At 38.5% G+C, this 14,459-nt stretch overlaps 3 protein-coding genes across 3 annotated transcripts; all 3 read left to right on the top strand.

The window, feature by feature from the left end:
* The first annotated feature begins 2,742 nt into the window (after positions 1-2,742).
* On the top strand, positions 2,743-5,041 carry LOC110774423 (muniscin carboxy-terminal mu-like domain protein). The gene has a single exon (XM_021978954.2). It carries the CDS (start codon positions 2,889-2,891, stop codon positions 4,839-4,841), a length of 1,953 nt encoding a protein of 650 aa, XP_021834646.2. The 5' UTR covers positions 2,743-2,888; the 3' UTR covers positions 4,842-5,041.
* A 2,767-nt stretch (positions 5,042-7,808) lies between these two features.
* LOC110774424 (2-oxoglutarate (2OG) and Fe(II)-dependent oxygenase superfamily protein) lies at positions 7,809-10,606 on the top strand. Its single transcript, XM_021978955.2, has 7 exons — positions 7,809-8,170; positions 8,402-8,575; positions 8,695-8,787; positions 8,888-8,956; positions 9,160-9,366; positions 9,938-10,063; positions 10,201-10,606. The coding sequence occupies exons 1-7, from the start codon at positions 7,943-7,945 to the stop codon at positions 10,354-10,356; spliced, it is 1,053 nt and encodes a 350-aa protein (XP_021834647.1). The 5' UTR covers positions 7,809-7,942; the 3' UTR covers positions 10,357-10,606.
* An 813-nt stretch (positions 10,607-11,419) lies between these two features.
* Positions 11,420-12,289, top strand: LOC110774425 (protein LIM1-like). Its single transcript, XM_021978956.2, has 2 exons — positions 11,420-11,732; positions 12,001-12,289. The coding sequence occupies exons 1-2, from the start codon at positions 11,429-11,431 to the stop codon at positions 12,015-12,017; spliced, it is 321 nt and encodes a 106-aa protein (XP_021834648.2). The 5' UTR covers positions 11,420-11,428; the 3' UTR covers positions 12,018-12,289.
* The last annotated feature ends 2,170 nt before the right edge of the window (positions 12,290-14,459 follow it).

Consider the following 14,459-nt stretch of genomic DNA (forward strand, 5'->3'; position numbering starts at 1 on the left):
GTTGAGAAATTCGTAAACAAAATGAACTTGGGGTAAGGGATGGATGGGCACTAATTTGTATTTTAGGGTATTCGGAGCCATAGTGGTAAAATGCATGGTATGGGACATGCAGGCTTGATGCTCTAAAGTATGAATTAGTGGGTTTAGAAGGGAGTGAGTTCATGACATCATCGCATATGCATGACTTATTTATTTTGTAATTGTGTAATGCATGCCACTTTGGTTAGCGGTGATAGCTGGCTTTGAAGGGGGGGATGTTACAGTACTCTACTGGGCACTAAAATGCTCACACCCTAATAGATGTTGCAGGTTTCAATGCAAATCCCGAGGAAGGAGAAGTTCCACCAGAGGACTAGATCAGTGTTGTTAGATACTGTTTGTAAAATTATTAAGGAATAAGTTGTGTGGAATATTACTGTAGTGTGTGTAACTAACTTTGAGCTACTGTGACTCTGACTTTGTACTTATTAAAATAAGTTTGTAATATTATTGGCTCTATTTCTATCATATCATAGTTATCAGAGTTTGTTTTTATAACTATGGTATGATTCATGCCTTAATTCGGAGATAGTCCCTATTTTCGAATCGGGGCGTGACATTTTTTTTGAACTATTCTACTATGATGTCTATTTGGATAATGTTGTAATTTGAATTGATTCATGATAAAATTAGGTGATAAAGTAGACTTTATCATATTTCTTTAGGCACTGATTTCATGAAAAAATGTTTATAATTGAATTTATGGAAATTTATAAAGTTGAGACAGTTGAAAAGAAATTTTCCTGACAGATTTTGTGTTATGATTCAATATCGATGAACGACTCATCTACAAATCATGAAATGACTTGAGTTTTTGATATGTTGAACATATACATGTCTTCTTATGCACTGAAAATTTTCGTGATGATTGGATAATAATTTTATTTATTGTCTATTTTTAAGCAATCTATGTTCAGGAGAAAGTATGTGCCGGCAGATTTTATAAGTAACTTTGGAGGCCATTTTGGACTATTAATTGGAGATAAAACAACTCCACATTTTTGTTTTATAAAAATTAGTGTCCCTAGTTTGATTCTATGTAATGTTGTGTTAATCAGACTTATAAATTAAGTGTGATAATTTTTCAAGGGGAAAAAAAACCCAAGTGAAAAAAATTCAAATTAAATGGGTTGGTTCTTGGGCCCGAGCACGGGCACGCCTTGAGTCCGACCCGACCCGTTTCAATGTGGACTTGGGCTTTGGGTCGGACTGAGATCAATGATTTTACTGAATGGGCCAGCATGGCATGGCTCAATAAATTTAATCAACTGGGCTGGCCAGACATGAATACATTAAAGGCACGAGTTTAAATGGGTCCCCGACCCGTTTGACACCTCAGCACCCACCCATGTGATTTAAACCTCAGGGAGCCTAGCACATCAGCCCAACACCACGCATCCGTCACTTAAATCTTGATTTGATCATGTGGGGAATGTCATAAACTTCTATAAAACTCTGTTTGAATACCCCATAACTTTTAAACTACTTTAAAATATTTTATAATCTCAATTGAGGGCATGTTTACATATCAATAATGGGTATGAGAGGAAAGGGAATGATTTCCATTCCTGACTTCCCCTGCGTTTACTTGTAATCAATAATGAAAAAATAAATGGGCTCCACCTCAAAATCCGTAATCACATCCCCTCAAAACTAGGTATTAGATCAACTAGGGGGGGAGTAGTCGATACAATTCCCATTCCTGTTTTCTCTTAATAACTTCCAAAAATACTCTTACCACTTTACCATAATTCCAAAATAACCCAAACCATAAAATAAAATAAAAAATAAAAAAAAGACTCATGCAAAGAAGTTTCAAGACGCTCTAACTTCTTTTTCAAGTTAGCGTTGCAGACACAACCTCCTAGAAGCAACAGCAACGCCTTATGCTATGTAAGTCATTCTATCTATCTATCTTCTTCTTCTTCTTCTATCTTCTGTCTACACATTCATCACAAAACAAAGTACGATCATAGATAAAGACTTATGTGGAGATTTTATTTATTTATTTTTGTTGTAGTATGAAGATTATGTATTTAATCGTATGAAGATTATGCAGGTTATTATTATTTGATTGTTTACTAGTTACGTAGGTGAAAGATATATATTTTTTGGAGTTTATTTTTTCATTTTGAAATTGGCTCTAGAAAAAGGTATTATTAACATTATCATTGAACTGTGCTCTTGCTGTTCATCTTGTTCAGCATATTGATTATTCCTCATGTTTACACTGCCTTACTAGTTTGTTGCATGATTAGTTTTGTCTCCTTAGCCAATTTGAGAATTATATATGTGTTGTGGTGAAAATGTGCAGGGCATTTTAGTAATCAAATTAATTTGGATTCTGATTCAAGAAAATTAGTACATAATAACAATGGGAATTAACCCCATTACTTTGCTAATTCCATATGTTTAGTAAACAGCTTAATGGGAATGATTATTCCCATACCGATTCAGTAGTTCCCCGATTCATAAATTCTCTGATTCCTTACTTTCTCCATTACTGATACGTAAACATGCCCTGAATACATTCTTTAATCTCAATTTAAAATAGTTTATAATTCTGAGAGTTTTTCTAGGATAATTCAATTAAAAGGCGAAATTCAAATAGAGCTAACAATTGGGCCAAGACTGTGCTAATTCCAATCTAGGAGAGGCCCGTTAAATTCATTTTGGCCCATAACCACTTTCCCACCATCTACTCCGAGTCTTCTTCCATCGGAGTCTCACCGAGCTCTCTCTCTCTCTCTCTCTCTCTCTCTCTCTCTCTCTGCCCTTGTGCAACTTCACATCATCAACCATTTCAAACCCAAACCCTGGATCAGATCTGAGCTTGATCCGATCGCACCATGTCCTGCCTAGCCCTCTCTCTCCAACCCGCCAATGGATCCGATATCCTGCTCCAAACCCGAGAATGGTTCCCGCCGGCCCGAGCTCTCGTCGCCGTCTCCTCCTTCCGCCAAACCCGCCTAGCCTTCGCCGCCGCCAAACAACAACTCCACAGCCCCAAAGACCAGCAACACAACAACTCGGAATCTTCCTCCTCGGACGCCACCGCCGACTCCATCGCATCCCTCGGTGACGACCCACTCGCCGCCTCCAGCGGCCAGCTCATCGTCGGCGTCGAATCTCGGTACCGAGTCGTCTACCGCCTCGTCAACTCCATCTACGTACTCGGCGTCACCACCGCCGATCATGACAACTCGATCAACGTCTTCGAGTGCATCCACATCGTCAACCAAGCCGTCAGCGTTATCGTCACCGCTTGCCGTGGTGTCGATGTTACTCCGGAGAAGCTGGGTCGAAAGTATGCCGAGATCTACATGGCTCTCGACATTGTTCTGAGAGGTGTCAGCAATATTCGATTGGCGGCGATGCTTTCGTCGATGCACGGCGACGGCATTGCGAAGATGGTGCACTCGGCCTTGGATACTGAGAACAAGATTCGTGGGGCGGAAAATTGGAGAGCTGTTGAGGCGCATTCCGTCGAACACGAGGTGGGCATTGAGGCGTTCAACAATTTGGGGTTTGAATTGCCGCCGGAGACTATAGCTGCTGGAGATGAGGTGGCAGCGAGCTTGGCGCCGGTGGTGCAGAGTGAGGAGAAGGATCCGAAGTTAGAGAATGAGGAAGAAAGTCAAGTAGAGAAAGACCCATTTGCTGCGAGTGAAAAGATTAATCAGCCTGAAGAGTTGGTGAGTGGGTTCAAGAAGAATAAGGATCCTTCGGCCACGGACTTAACACTGGCGTTGGCGACACTGGAAGTGACGACATTGCCCCCAGCAGAGGCGACCCAGTCTACTCATATTGCTGTTGAAGGGTTTGAAGGGGAGTATGGTGGGATTGAATTTGGGCATGACCAGGCTTCTTTGGGTGAGACTTTTGAAGGGTTTAGTGATGCTTGGGGTGGTGGGCTGGATGCTTCCGAGTTTGTTGGAACAAAGAAGGTTGCGAAGAAGGAAGGGCTTGGCGGGCTTGAGTTGTTGCAGACCGGGCCAGATGCTCCGAAAACTGCTGATGCGGCTGCAGGTGGTGCGGCAGCGGGCAGTCCTCTTGATACCCTTCTGAAAAGTGAAATGAAGGGTCCTGAGATGCACATTGTGGAAGAGATCAGTGCTGAGTTTAGAGAGTCATTGCTTGCTAGAGTAGGATTAATGGGTGTTGTTTATTTGAAAACTTTGCCAACCAAGACTAGTGGTGATAAAGAAACCGAGTTTTCATTTCGGGTTGAGGGAACCAGTGCGGTTAAGAGGTTCATTATGCAGAATTCTCGAGTTAGTAGTCTAGGCAATGGGATGTTTCATGTAAGGACCGCAGCCTCAGATGAGCCTTTACCCGTCTTGAAGTATAGTCTGCTGCCTAGGTTGACACCGTTGCCCTTGAGGGTTCGCCTTGTGCAACGCCATACAGGGAGCTTACTTTCTGTGATGATACAATATGTGTCAAATCCTGAGCTGCCAGCGCCTTTGACTGATGTGACATTTGTTTTGAAACTCCCCCTTGATCCTACGTTGTTGAAGGTGTCCCCGAAAGCTGTATTAAGTAGGTCTGAGAAAGAACTGAAATGGCATGTCCCTGAGATTCCGTTGAATGGATCTCCGGGTAGGTTGAGAGCAAGGATGCCTGTGGATTCTAACGAAGGAGATGGCAGTGAGGACATCGAAGTTATTGCCCATGTGAAATTTTCTTGGCAAGGAAACAGATCATTGTCCGGAGTTTGTTTGCGACCGGCTTCCGAGGGTAGTACAGATTTTTATGAGGTCAATCACAGGTATGAGAGTGGGGTATATATGTGCAATTGACCCATGATGAATCACAGTTGCATTGTAGAGGGTTGTGCCTCTTTCTTCTCTGTTTATTTTGAGAGATTTATGTTGATTGTATGTTGTTGTAGCATTCTTTGATAATGAGCTTGTAGCTTAGATTATCAGTCATGTGAAGGCTTTGTGTCTTTGTGTATTGGCTTTTCATTTGTGTGAATGGATATACAAGTTTCTCGTTACATGCTTTCTTCCATCTTTTGGTTTTGAAACATATTTGCTACATAAGACAAGCAATTGGTGCTACAAGAAAAATCTAAAATTAAGATGATAAATATATTTTGAAACCAAAACACTGCATAGTTAGCAAAAATCATATAAAACCAAAAGCTAAAGGCTGCTAGAGATATATAAATGCAGGAAGGCAAAAGAAGGCCGAACCCTGTTGTTTTGTTGAAACTTTTGCAATGTCACTTAAGTTTGCAAACATGTAGGTAAGCTGTATCTTATTCCACAGCCAAAAAACTACTGCAGTTTGCCGTACCATTTCACTGCTTTCACTGTGCTTGCAGAGATTTAGAAAAAACCAAACAAAAAGAGGAAAAAGGCCTTTTTCATTGATTTTCATCATGCTCGTATTTTTATTTATTTATTTAAAGTTTTTAGTTGAAGAAAGTTTGGTGTTTTATCATATTGATGTTAATAAAACATGGAATGAATTCTGGGTTTGGCGCAAAGAATTGTGTATATATGTTGGCTTCGTCAGCTGTGTTGAGAAGGCAACAATTTTGTATAAGGTCTCTTGGAGCTTAGATTCACAAGTGGAACCTTTATGGAGGCTGATGCTGAGAGTGTTTTGAGGGTAATCACTCCACCCTTGATCCCACTAATAGACACACGGGTCAGGCTGGTAAGCTAACAATCTGCTACCAATGTCATTTCTATAACTTATTATAAGATGCATGAAAATATAAATTTATTATACATTTGTTTGTTGACATAAATCTGCGATTTTTTTTTTACTCATTTGTGAACGATGATTGTTGTGCTTGATACTGTGTAATATAGGCAAGGACCGAAATTAAAAGAATGCTACAGCATTTTGATGTATACTAGGACTAACTTGCAAATATACGACTGACTTGCGTGCTTTCTGGTTCCAACTTGAATTGGTTGTCTTATTTGTTTTACCAATCTTCTAGGCAATTCTAGCTTATATTTATCTCCCCATGCTTGTTTTACTAATCTTCTAGGCCATGTTTGAATTATGTTTAGTCCTCTTACCTCTATTTACTGTGTAAGAGGGACTCTTGCTATTTTCTAGTTACATCATGCACCAATAAGTTGTTGGCCATTTAGGTGATCAAAGGCCTCGTTCTTTCTTTGGGCATTTGCTTTCTCTTTAAAAAAGATTCTTATGTTGGAAAATTTCATTAAACAAGGATTATTCCTTATGAATGACTCAGAATGAGTGTTGTATGTGTTGCAAGCAAAAATGAGTATGTGAGTCGTCTTTCTTAATCTTGATGTATATTTCACTCATCAGATACTGACATTTTTCATATTGAAAAGTGCCATATTAGATACTGTCCTCAATTTGAAGAGACAAGGCTCAAATTTCTATTTTCTATTCACCGCAAAAGTTGCCGTATTCTGATAAAAATTTATTCCATTTTCCAGTATGTAATGATACCCATCATCTAATGTGTAAATATTAAGCAGATGAGGGTGAGGCCAGCTAGGATACTAGTGCATATTGACTTTAGGGAGCTATCAATTGGCAATTGCCCTAATTATAGAATAAGCAGGAAAATCAGCTAACTTAACAGCATATTACGTAATGCTTGAAACTTCTATTATTTCCAGAAAAAATATTTAAATTTATAAAATTGGTTGTAAGTGGAAAAGTGCAGATCTCATGGTAGTCGGGACACAAGTAAGATGTACTAGATCGTTGGCATTGGATACTTGAGGGAAGCTTTGTGACTGCACAAACTTCTACCCAGTTCAATTTTGGTTCCCTACTTTCTATTTTTGGTGAAGGGAGAGCCGCATACAAAGTTGATGTTCCTACTTGGATCTACGTGGATGAAGGTGCGCCATAATTTTCATGTTTTTCATTCAAAATCCAAAAGATCCAGCATGCAACCAGTCAACCAGAGCTGAAGTCGACATCAAGCGGTTGAAGCTGAAAGAAGTGGATGAGGTTAGGCCCTATGAAAGGAGTTCCTCATCAAGTGAAAGGGCCTTGGAGACAGAGACAAAGTGAGAGAAGGAGGCATACTTGGAGCAGTTTAAGAAAAAGATTGAAGACTTGAAGAAGACGTAGTCATAGTGAGCGCTGGCATCTTAAGTGGGGAGTATGTTAGGGGTCGCCTTGTAATGCCGCACACCATGCTTGTCCAAGTCATTAGTCAAGCCCATAGCCGCTTGATTGTGTGTGGGATGGGAGTATTTTGGTAGTTAGCAAAATATTTTATTTTCTTGTATTTGGTCATTATAAGTTAACTCTTCAAGCATTCTGATGTTTCCTTCGGTAACTTATGAAAATGCTCATCATGTATGGGTAAGCATGCTTGCCATCAATATAAGAGAAGCATTATACACTCACTCATTGCCTTGTGTGATGCACTCGCTATTGTGCTGCTTGCTTGGTGCTTGTATAATATTAATATCGGGCGCAAAGTGGTTTCTTTAATTTCCGACCTTCAGTAATCGGTTCTTTAATTTCCGACCTTCATTAATCGGTTTGTAGCTCAAGTGATCTTTAGAGTATTTAACCATGCACAATGTACTATGTTGGATTCCTCCCTCCAATATTGTTTTTATCAAAAAAAACTTTCCAGACCTTCATCCATGTTGGGCTAGCAGGATCCACTTCAGTCACTCAATTCCACGTGTCAGGATAATACCGAATTTGGACGTATCGTATGTCCAGTGCAGTACACGCAATCCTTTTCTCCCAAAAGAAAAGCGACACCATTATTACACGAATCTCCACGCAAGCGTTATTATACACTTCAAAAAGCCCAGATACAGGAACAAAATAAAAAATCTCCCGCCATACCTAAAACATTTGTAAACCCTCAAAAACCAGGAATCTCATCGAATTTTGATCCGGGTTTAAGATTTGGATCGGAAAAATGGAGCTGACGGTGGTAGATCTGAGCTTGTACTTGGGATCGAAGGGCGAAGTGAAGGAGTTGTGCGGCGAGGTGAGCCGGAGTCTGAGAGAAACAGGTGCTCTATTGGTCAAGGACCCCAGATGTACGGCCGAGGACAACGATCGCTTCCTCGATATGATGGAGAGGTACTTCGATAGACCGCCGGATTTCAAGCGACTCCAGGAGAGGCCCCAATTGCATTACCAGGTGGGTTCTGTTTGGTTCCCGAGAAAATGAAAAACTGTTGCCTAGATATCAGAAAAATGAAAAATGGAATTTCGTTATTAAAAAAAAAAAAATTGAAATTTGAAGCCCAATTCTTTGATTACTGATTGATGGCTTATCTGGGTTCTCTTTTTATTTTAATTATCTATTTCTTTTGATTTGTGGTGGGAATTGGATTGTTGTTCATAACTTGAAATGGGGATAACATTACAGGTTGGGGTGACACCAGAGGGTGTGGAAGTGCCAAGAAGCCTTGTTGATGAAGAAATGCAGGATAAATTGAAAGAAATGCCCAGAGAGTTCCAGCCATCCATTCCCAAGGGGGCAGATCGCAAATGGCGATACATGTGGAGAGTGGGTCCTCGACCCTCAGAAACCCGCTTTCAGGTCTCATTCTTTGTTTTCCTTTAGATATTCACTTTGCACTCATATGTATTGACTGTTTTAATTAAATGCTATTATTCTACTTGCCATGATGATGAGATTTTGTTATTCTTGTTTTCTAGGAACTTAACGCAGAGCCGGTCGTACCCGAGGGGTTTCCTGAATGGAAAGATACCATGGATTCATGGGGTTACAAGATGATATCCGCAATAGAGGTGAGCCATTAATTTAATTTTTCAGCTTGCTCATACCACTTGCTTGTTTTGCATATTATCTAATATTCTTCATGTAATTTATGTCTCTCTTTCTTTTCAGGCTGTTGCTGAAATGGCTGCCATTGGGTTTGGCTTGCCAAAGGATGCATTCACTTCTCTTATGAAGCAGGTGACCAATGCCACACAAATTTATGGTCTTATTAAATGCATTGGCTTGTGATCGGATATAGAGCATGTATTTTGTCTCCATGCTGCATTTTCGACAATCACCAACTTCTGAATTGAGTATCTAGAATCTCTTCCTTTCCATTTGCCAATTTCCTGGCTAAGTTCATGCGATATATGCTAAGTACCCTTTCTTTGTGAACCCAGGGACCACACCTTCTAGCTCCAACAGGAAGTGACCTTCGGCGTTACGGCCAGGAGGGTACTGTGTTTGCAGGATATCACTACGACCTGAACTTTCTAACCATTCATGGCAGAAGTAGATTTCCAGGTCTGAATATCTGGCTAAGAAATGGGCAAAAAGTTGAAGTGAAGGTTCCTGTAGGATGTCTTCTCATTCAGACTGGGAAGCAGGTAAGAGTATTTTTGACCATTGTGCTTAGTAGTTATCCAATAGTTTACAAGCTAGTTGCCCCCTGGATATGGTGGCTTTCATGGGAAAGCAATTTGGATTTCAGTTGCATCAATTAAATAACACATTATACACGTTCTATACTGCCTAACTTATGAAAAGACAAAAATTTAAACTTTTATTTTAACTATAGCAATAATGTCATGTGCAAGATCTATCTGATTATACTTTAAAATGGACAGGGAGAGGGGGAGGCGTGTTGCTTTTTGATCAATGTATCTTTGGTATATCATCATTCACGTAGATGTTTTAGTAGTACATATAGGGTTTATGCACATCTTTTGGTCAAAAAATAAAATAGAACACATGCGGAACATTTGATTAGTTGTGCTTAGTGTACCTCTGCAAAAAATAGAAGTGCTACAAAGAAAACAAATATTAGGCGTGTTAATTTTTAATTCAAGTTCCCTCTTTGATTGGAATGGCTGTTTTTAGGTTGGTTGGCTATGGCATGTGTTGCATTTTAAATCTTTAAGCTAATTGTATTCCGTTCACACAAATTTTTATGTGCAGATAGAGTGGTTGACTGCAGGAGATTGCATAGCTGGAATGCATGAAGTTGTTGTAACAAACAGGACAGTTGACGCAATCAAACTAGCAACGGAGGAACATCGCTTACTTTGGAGAGTATCTTCTACGGTGAGTGAAGCTAGTCATATTGTTGTCATTGTTACCATTTCGTTCTTCTACTTTTAGTTGGCATTTTAAAAGAGATTTATATAAATAAGATTTCTCGATGCATCGTATACTTATATGTGACATTTCTCGTGGTGTAGTTGTTTGCACACATAGCATCTGATGCTGTGTTAAAGCCCTTAGGTCGCTTTGCAGAATCCTCGCTTGCCAGTAAATATCCGGTGATTTATGCAGGAGAGTTTGTTGAACAGGAGCTTGCAGTAATCAATCTCAAAGGAAACAAAGGAGAACTTTGATAACCTGTAATATGTGAAAATCATAACTTGTTATGTCAATGATATGAAAAGCATTTGAAGAGGCCTTTGGGAATGAGATGAGTTGTAATAAAGAAGGTTGGGATCGATGATTATTCACTGTGGCCACACATGAGGAGAGATTGGAGAACTATATTCTCATTTACTGACTTTCTGTTCTTCCTCCAGAAAGAAAATTTGTACAATTTCTTTGGATTATCAAATCCAGTATATATTTCTGATTTGTTAGTCATGCTTAGCTATTTTGTTTTGGTACATTGTGCTCGCATATTTTGATTTTCCCCAAAAGTTGTCAAATGTGCTTGAAAGTAATTTCCTCGAGAATCATGCATTCAATTGAACACGGAAATTATCTTCTCAAATACTTAAAATGTTGTGAAATTATGATCATGCCACAAGTCTGGATTTGCTCCTAACTGATTTTGTATTCTGAGTTGCTATAGTGTAGCATCAATTTCATTTTCGTCTTTGTAGTTTAAAACTTCATAATCATATATACTTTTCTCAGTAATTTCAGATTGGTCTAAATCACGTACTCTTAAATACTAACTTGGAGCTAATTATCCAATATTCATATTTTGGATGGTCACACTTTGGGGTCTTTTGAAAGGTAGTTTAGGAGGTTTTCTGAGCCATTTTGTAGTTTGCCATGTTCATGCTTAATAGGTTTCAAGAAATTGATTGAAGTAAAAGTGTGCAAAGCATTATAGCATAAAAGCTAGAAGCGCATTGTTTTTGGCCTCTACACATGCAAACAATGAGAACGTAGGTGCCTTCGATTCATTTTAACTGGAGCTTCTTTGCTAATGCATTTGGAAAATGCAAAGAGTCATGAAATTTGAGTTTAACAACTGCTCCACCAGCACACCAAATGCATTTCTGGCTGGTTTTTATGCACATATCATCAGTGGCAGAGCTGGCGACAATGGCATCATATAGGTGTGACCTTTGGGTAGGATGTACCTGCATGATGGCATGACCCTCATCATAATGTCCTATATATTCGAATTCGGGACGTCTTCTCTGTAATTAATATCAGCTCAAATTAATTAAGATGAGGCTAATTACAATGACTCTTCCAGTTTTGGTGGTCATGTTAGTTTTGACAGGTTTGGTGGATCAAGGGGAGGGCACCATGTGTGCAAGCACCTTCTTCTCATCTATTGTTCAGCTAATACCTTGCAGAGCAGCAGTTGTTCCTTTTAGCCCCGTCCCACCAAGTGAGACTTGCTGCAATGCCCTCAAAGCTCTTGGCCAGCCTTGCCTATGTGTGCTTGTCAATGGCCCTCCGATTTCTGGCGTCGATCGTACCATGGCAATGCAGCTCCCTGAGAAGTGCACTGTCAACTTTGAACCATGTACTCTCTAGCTCCTCTCTGTTACTTAACACAATAGTGCTAAAAAAAAAATGGTTCATGAAGCAATATTTTTCACCCATTTGAACTAATATATTATATAATGACTTTTATTATATATGTTTATATTGAACCTGCTTGTTTATTAGTAATATTGTTAGAATCTTTAGAGGGAAAAAAGAAGAGAAAAGAAGAAAAAAGACATCTTTCCCTTGTGTATTTCTGAAAATTTATAATTGATGAATCTGGTGTTTTGTTTTCTCTAATGCAGGTGAAATCATGAATTAAAGAATTTGAAGCATAGAGCTGAGGAGTATTCTAGAATAAGTGTCTTGGAGTTATAGGGATCCTTTTGGTTGTTTAATATTTAATGCTGCTGTTAATAAGAGGCTGTATTTTTAGAACTTGAGATTATGCAGTGAACCACTTGGGTTTTAATTTGATTTCTGATGTAATAGAGTACTAGTTTAATTTAATAACTAAGTATGTATTAATTACCTGGATATCCCTTTTGGTAATTGTAATTTTTTTTTTCTTCTCATCATCATTACTTTTCCTCCTACTTTCTAAGTGATTATGCTAGTTGATGACATGCAGCAATCAAATTTGACTCTTTTACACAATCTAGAGATATTTGTCTCTATTCTTGACTTTATTTACACTAGAAAAAATCCATAATTCTTTTTTGGCATCACTGAAGAGATCTTGTAAATGCTGCAATATCTTCATTCTTGCAATTACCTCTTGTCAGGAAAACATATGTGACAAAGGGAATTTATTGCTCATAATGAGTCCCTAATCCATTATGCCTAAGTTTATTATTATTATTATTATTTTTATACAAGCTATGAGAGAATCGAAACTAGAACCTCTCCTGAGATAAATGTCTAAACTTATTTGGTATATAAAATTGACACCAGTCTCCACCAACATTTGCGGGCTTGACTAAAATGGTTCTGCATCCAAATTGGATTTCAACTGAAAATTCAGCCTTCTTATTAATTGAATATGTAACTATCCAAGGGGTTATTTGTGAGTGGCGTTCCTCTTGCAAAATTCATCAGAGTCAAATGGATCAACCATCGGGGTTATATATTGGCACCTCGACAAGGTTTGCTGCCCACATTGGTCAACTAAACCTAAAGTCTTAATTGAACGTATGTAAGGCCATCCACAATAGTTGGGGCTCTAAAGAGGGTTGATCGAGCCCCATTTAGAGCTCCGATAAAATCTTTGGGGCTCTAAAGGCATCTCTCCCACCATAGGAGGCCCTATATTCATGATAGGCTCTATATTTTTTATAAGATGTAATTTGATTTATGTGGTTGTTTTTTTGGTTAACTATTTTACTTTAATGTTTGCTCATGTTATGTTAGTTTATTTTTTTGTGAACATTTCAATAAAAAAAAATCAAAATTTGGACAAGATTTGGAAATCAACATTTATTTCATAGATACGATACAACATGGTTAAATTAAAACAAGATGCACAACATTAATTTGGTGGTCCTCCCAAAGTTGGATATGGGTCCCTTGCATTATGGCTTTCCACCCCTCTTTTATTTACATTGTCAGATAATAATTGTGGTAGCATGGTGATAGATGGATATGGGTCCCCTGCGTTATGGTCTTCCATTCCTATGCCATTTACATTTGTCAGATAATAATAGTGGTAGATGGATGTGGGTCCCATTCGTTATGGCTTCAGATAAAAAATCTAATCTTTTCATATTACATCTTACAATAACCTTTGGATCGAATTACCTCATATAAATCTCATCCGTATATTTGTTATCTCTTAAACCATCATATCCTCTATAAATGAACAACCACATTATTTTCATAACACACCACCTCCCAACTCTTGTATTCTCAATATTTCTTCTTCTACCACCGCACTAGAATGGCCAACAATGGATATGATAGCTCTTCTAGTGATGAGACAGGTGTCAACATAATGTTTTTGGAAATGTTTGAAAGCTACCAAAGGAAAAAAGCAACGAAGAAGAAGGAGAAGACCTCGATGGTTGTCCATAGGGGTACATCGTCACGACGATGTACTATACCAAGAGATCGAGTAAGTGCCCATGAAAACCTTTTTCAAAATTACTTCTCTAACCATCCGTTGTATCATCCGTCAGATTTTTGTAATAGATTTCACATGAGGCGTGAGTTGTTTAATTGAATAATTGGATCTTCACTAATGATTATCCAAGCTCGGCATAGAGCAACATCTTCATCAATGGAGTAATTTGCACCTTTTTGCTTCGAATTTTCGGCCATTGGTGGAAAAGAGATTAACAAAAAATTACAAAAAATTAAATAATCTAGTAAGTGAAAAAATTTGACAAATTGATCAAGAGTGATAAAGATGTTGTGGTGTGTAAAAATTATGAGAGATATGGTGGATATTTATAGGCATACCAAACTTCAACAATCTCCACCTTGGTAAGAAATCCACATCAGAGACCTTGATTAGCTTCCATTGCTCCACCGTTATTAAGTTTTCAGACTTGTTTAATATGCACCAAATTCAAGCAATGCTTGCACTTTGATACACCCACCAACAGTGGCGGATCTAGGATTGTTACTCTATGGCGTCATAGTGTTAAAGTTCCGATTTCCTTTTTAAGATGAAACAATGCAAAAAATATTTCTAAAAACATACCAAACTTATTCCAATTAACAAAAACATCATTCAATAAATCAAGCTCATATATGTATTATGTAA

This window comes from Prunus avium, chromosome 2 (genome assembly GCF_965620075.1).
Source record: "Prunus avium chromosome 2, drPruAviu1.hap1.1, whole genome shotgun sequence".
In the NCBI taxonomy this organism is placed as follows: Eukaryota; Viridiplantae; Streptophyta; class Magnoliopsida; order Rosales; family Rosaceae; genus Prunus; species Prunus avium.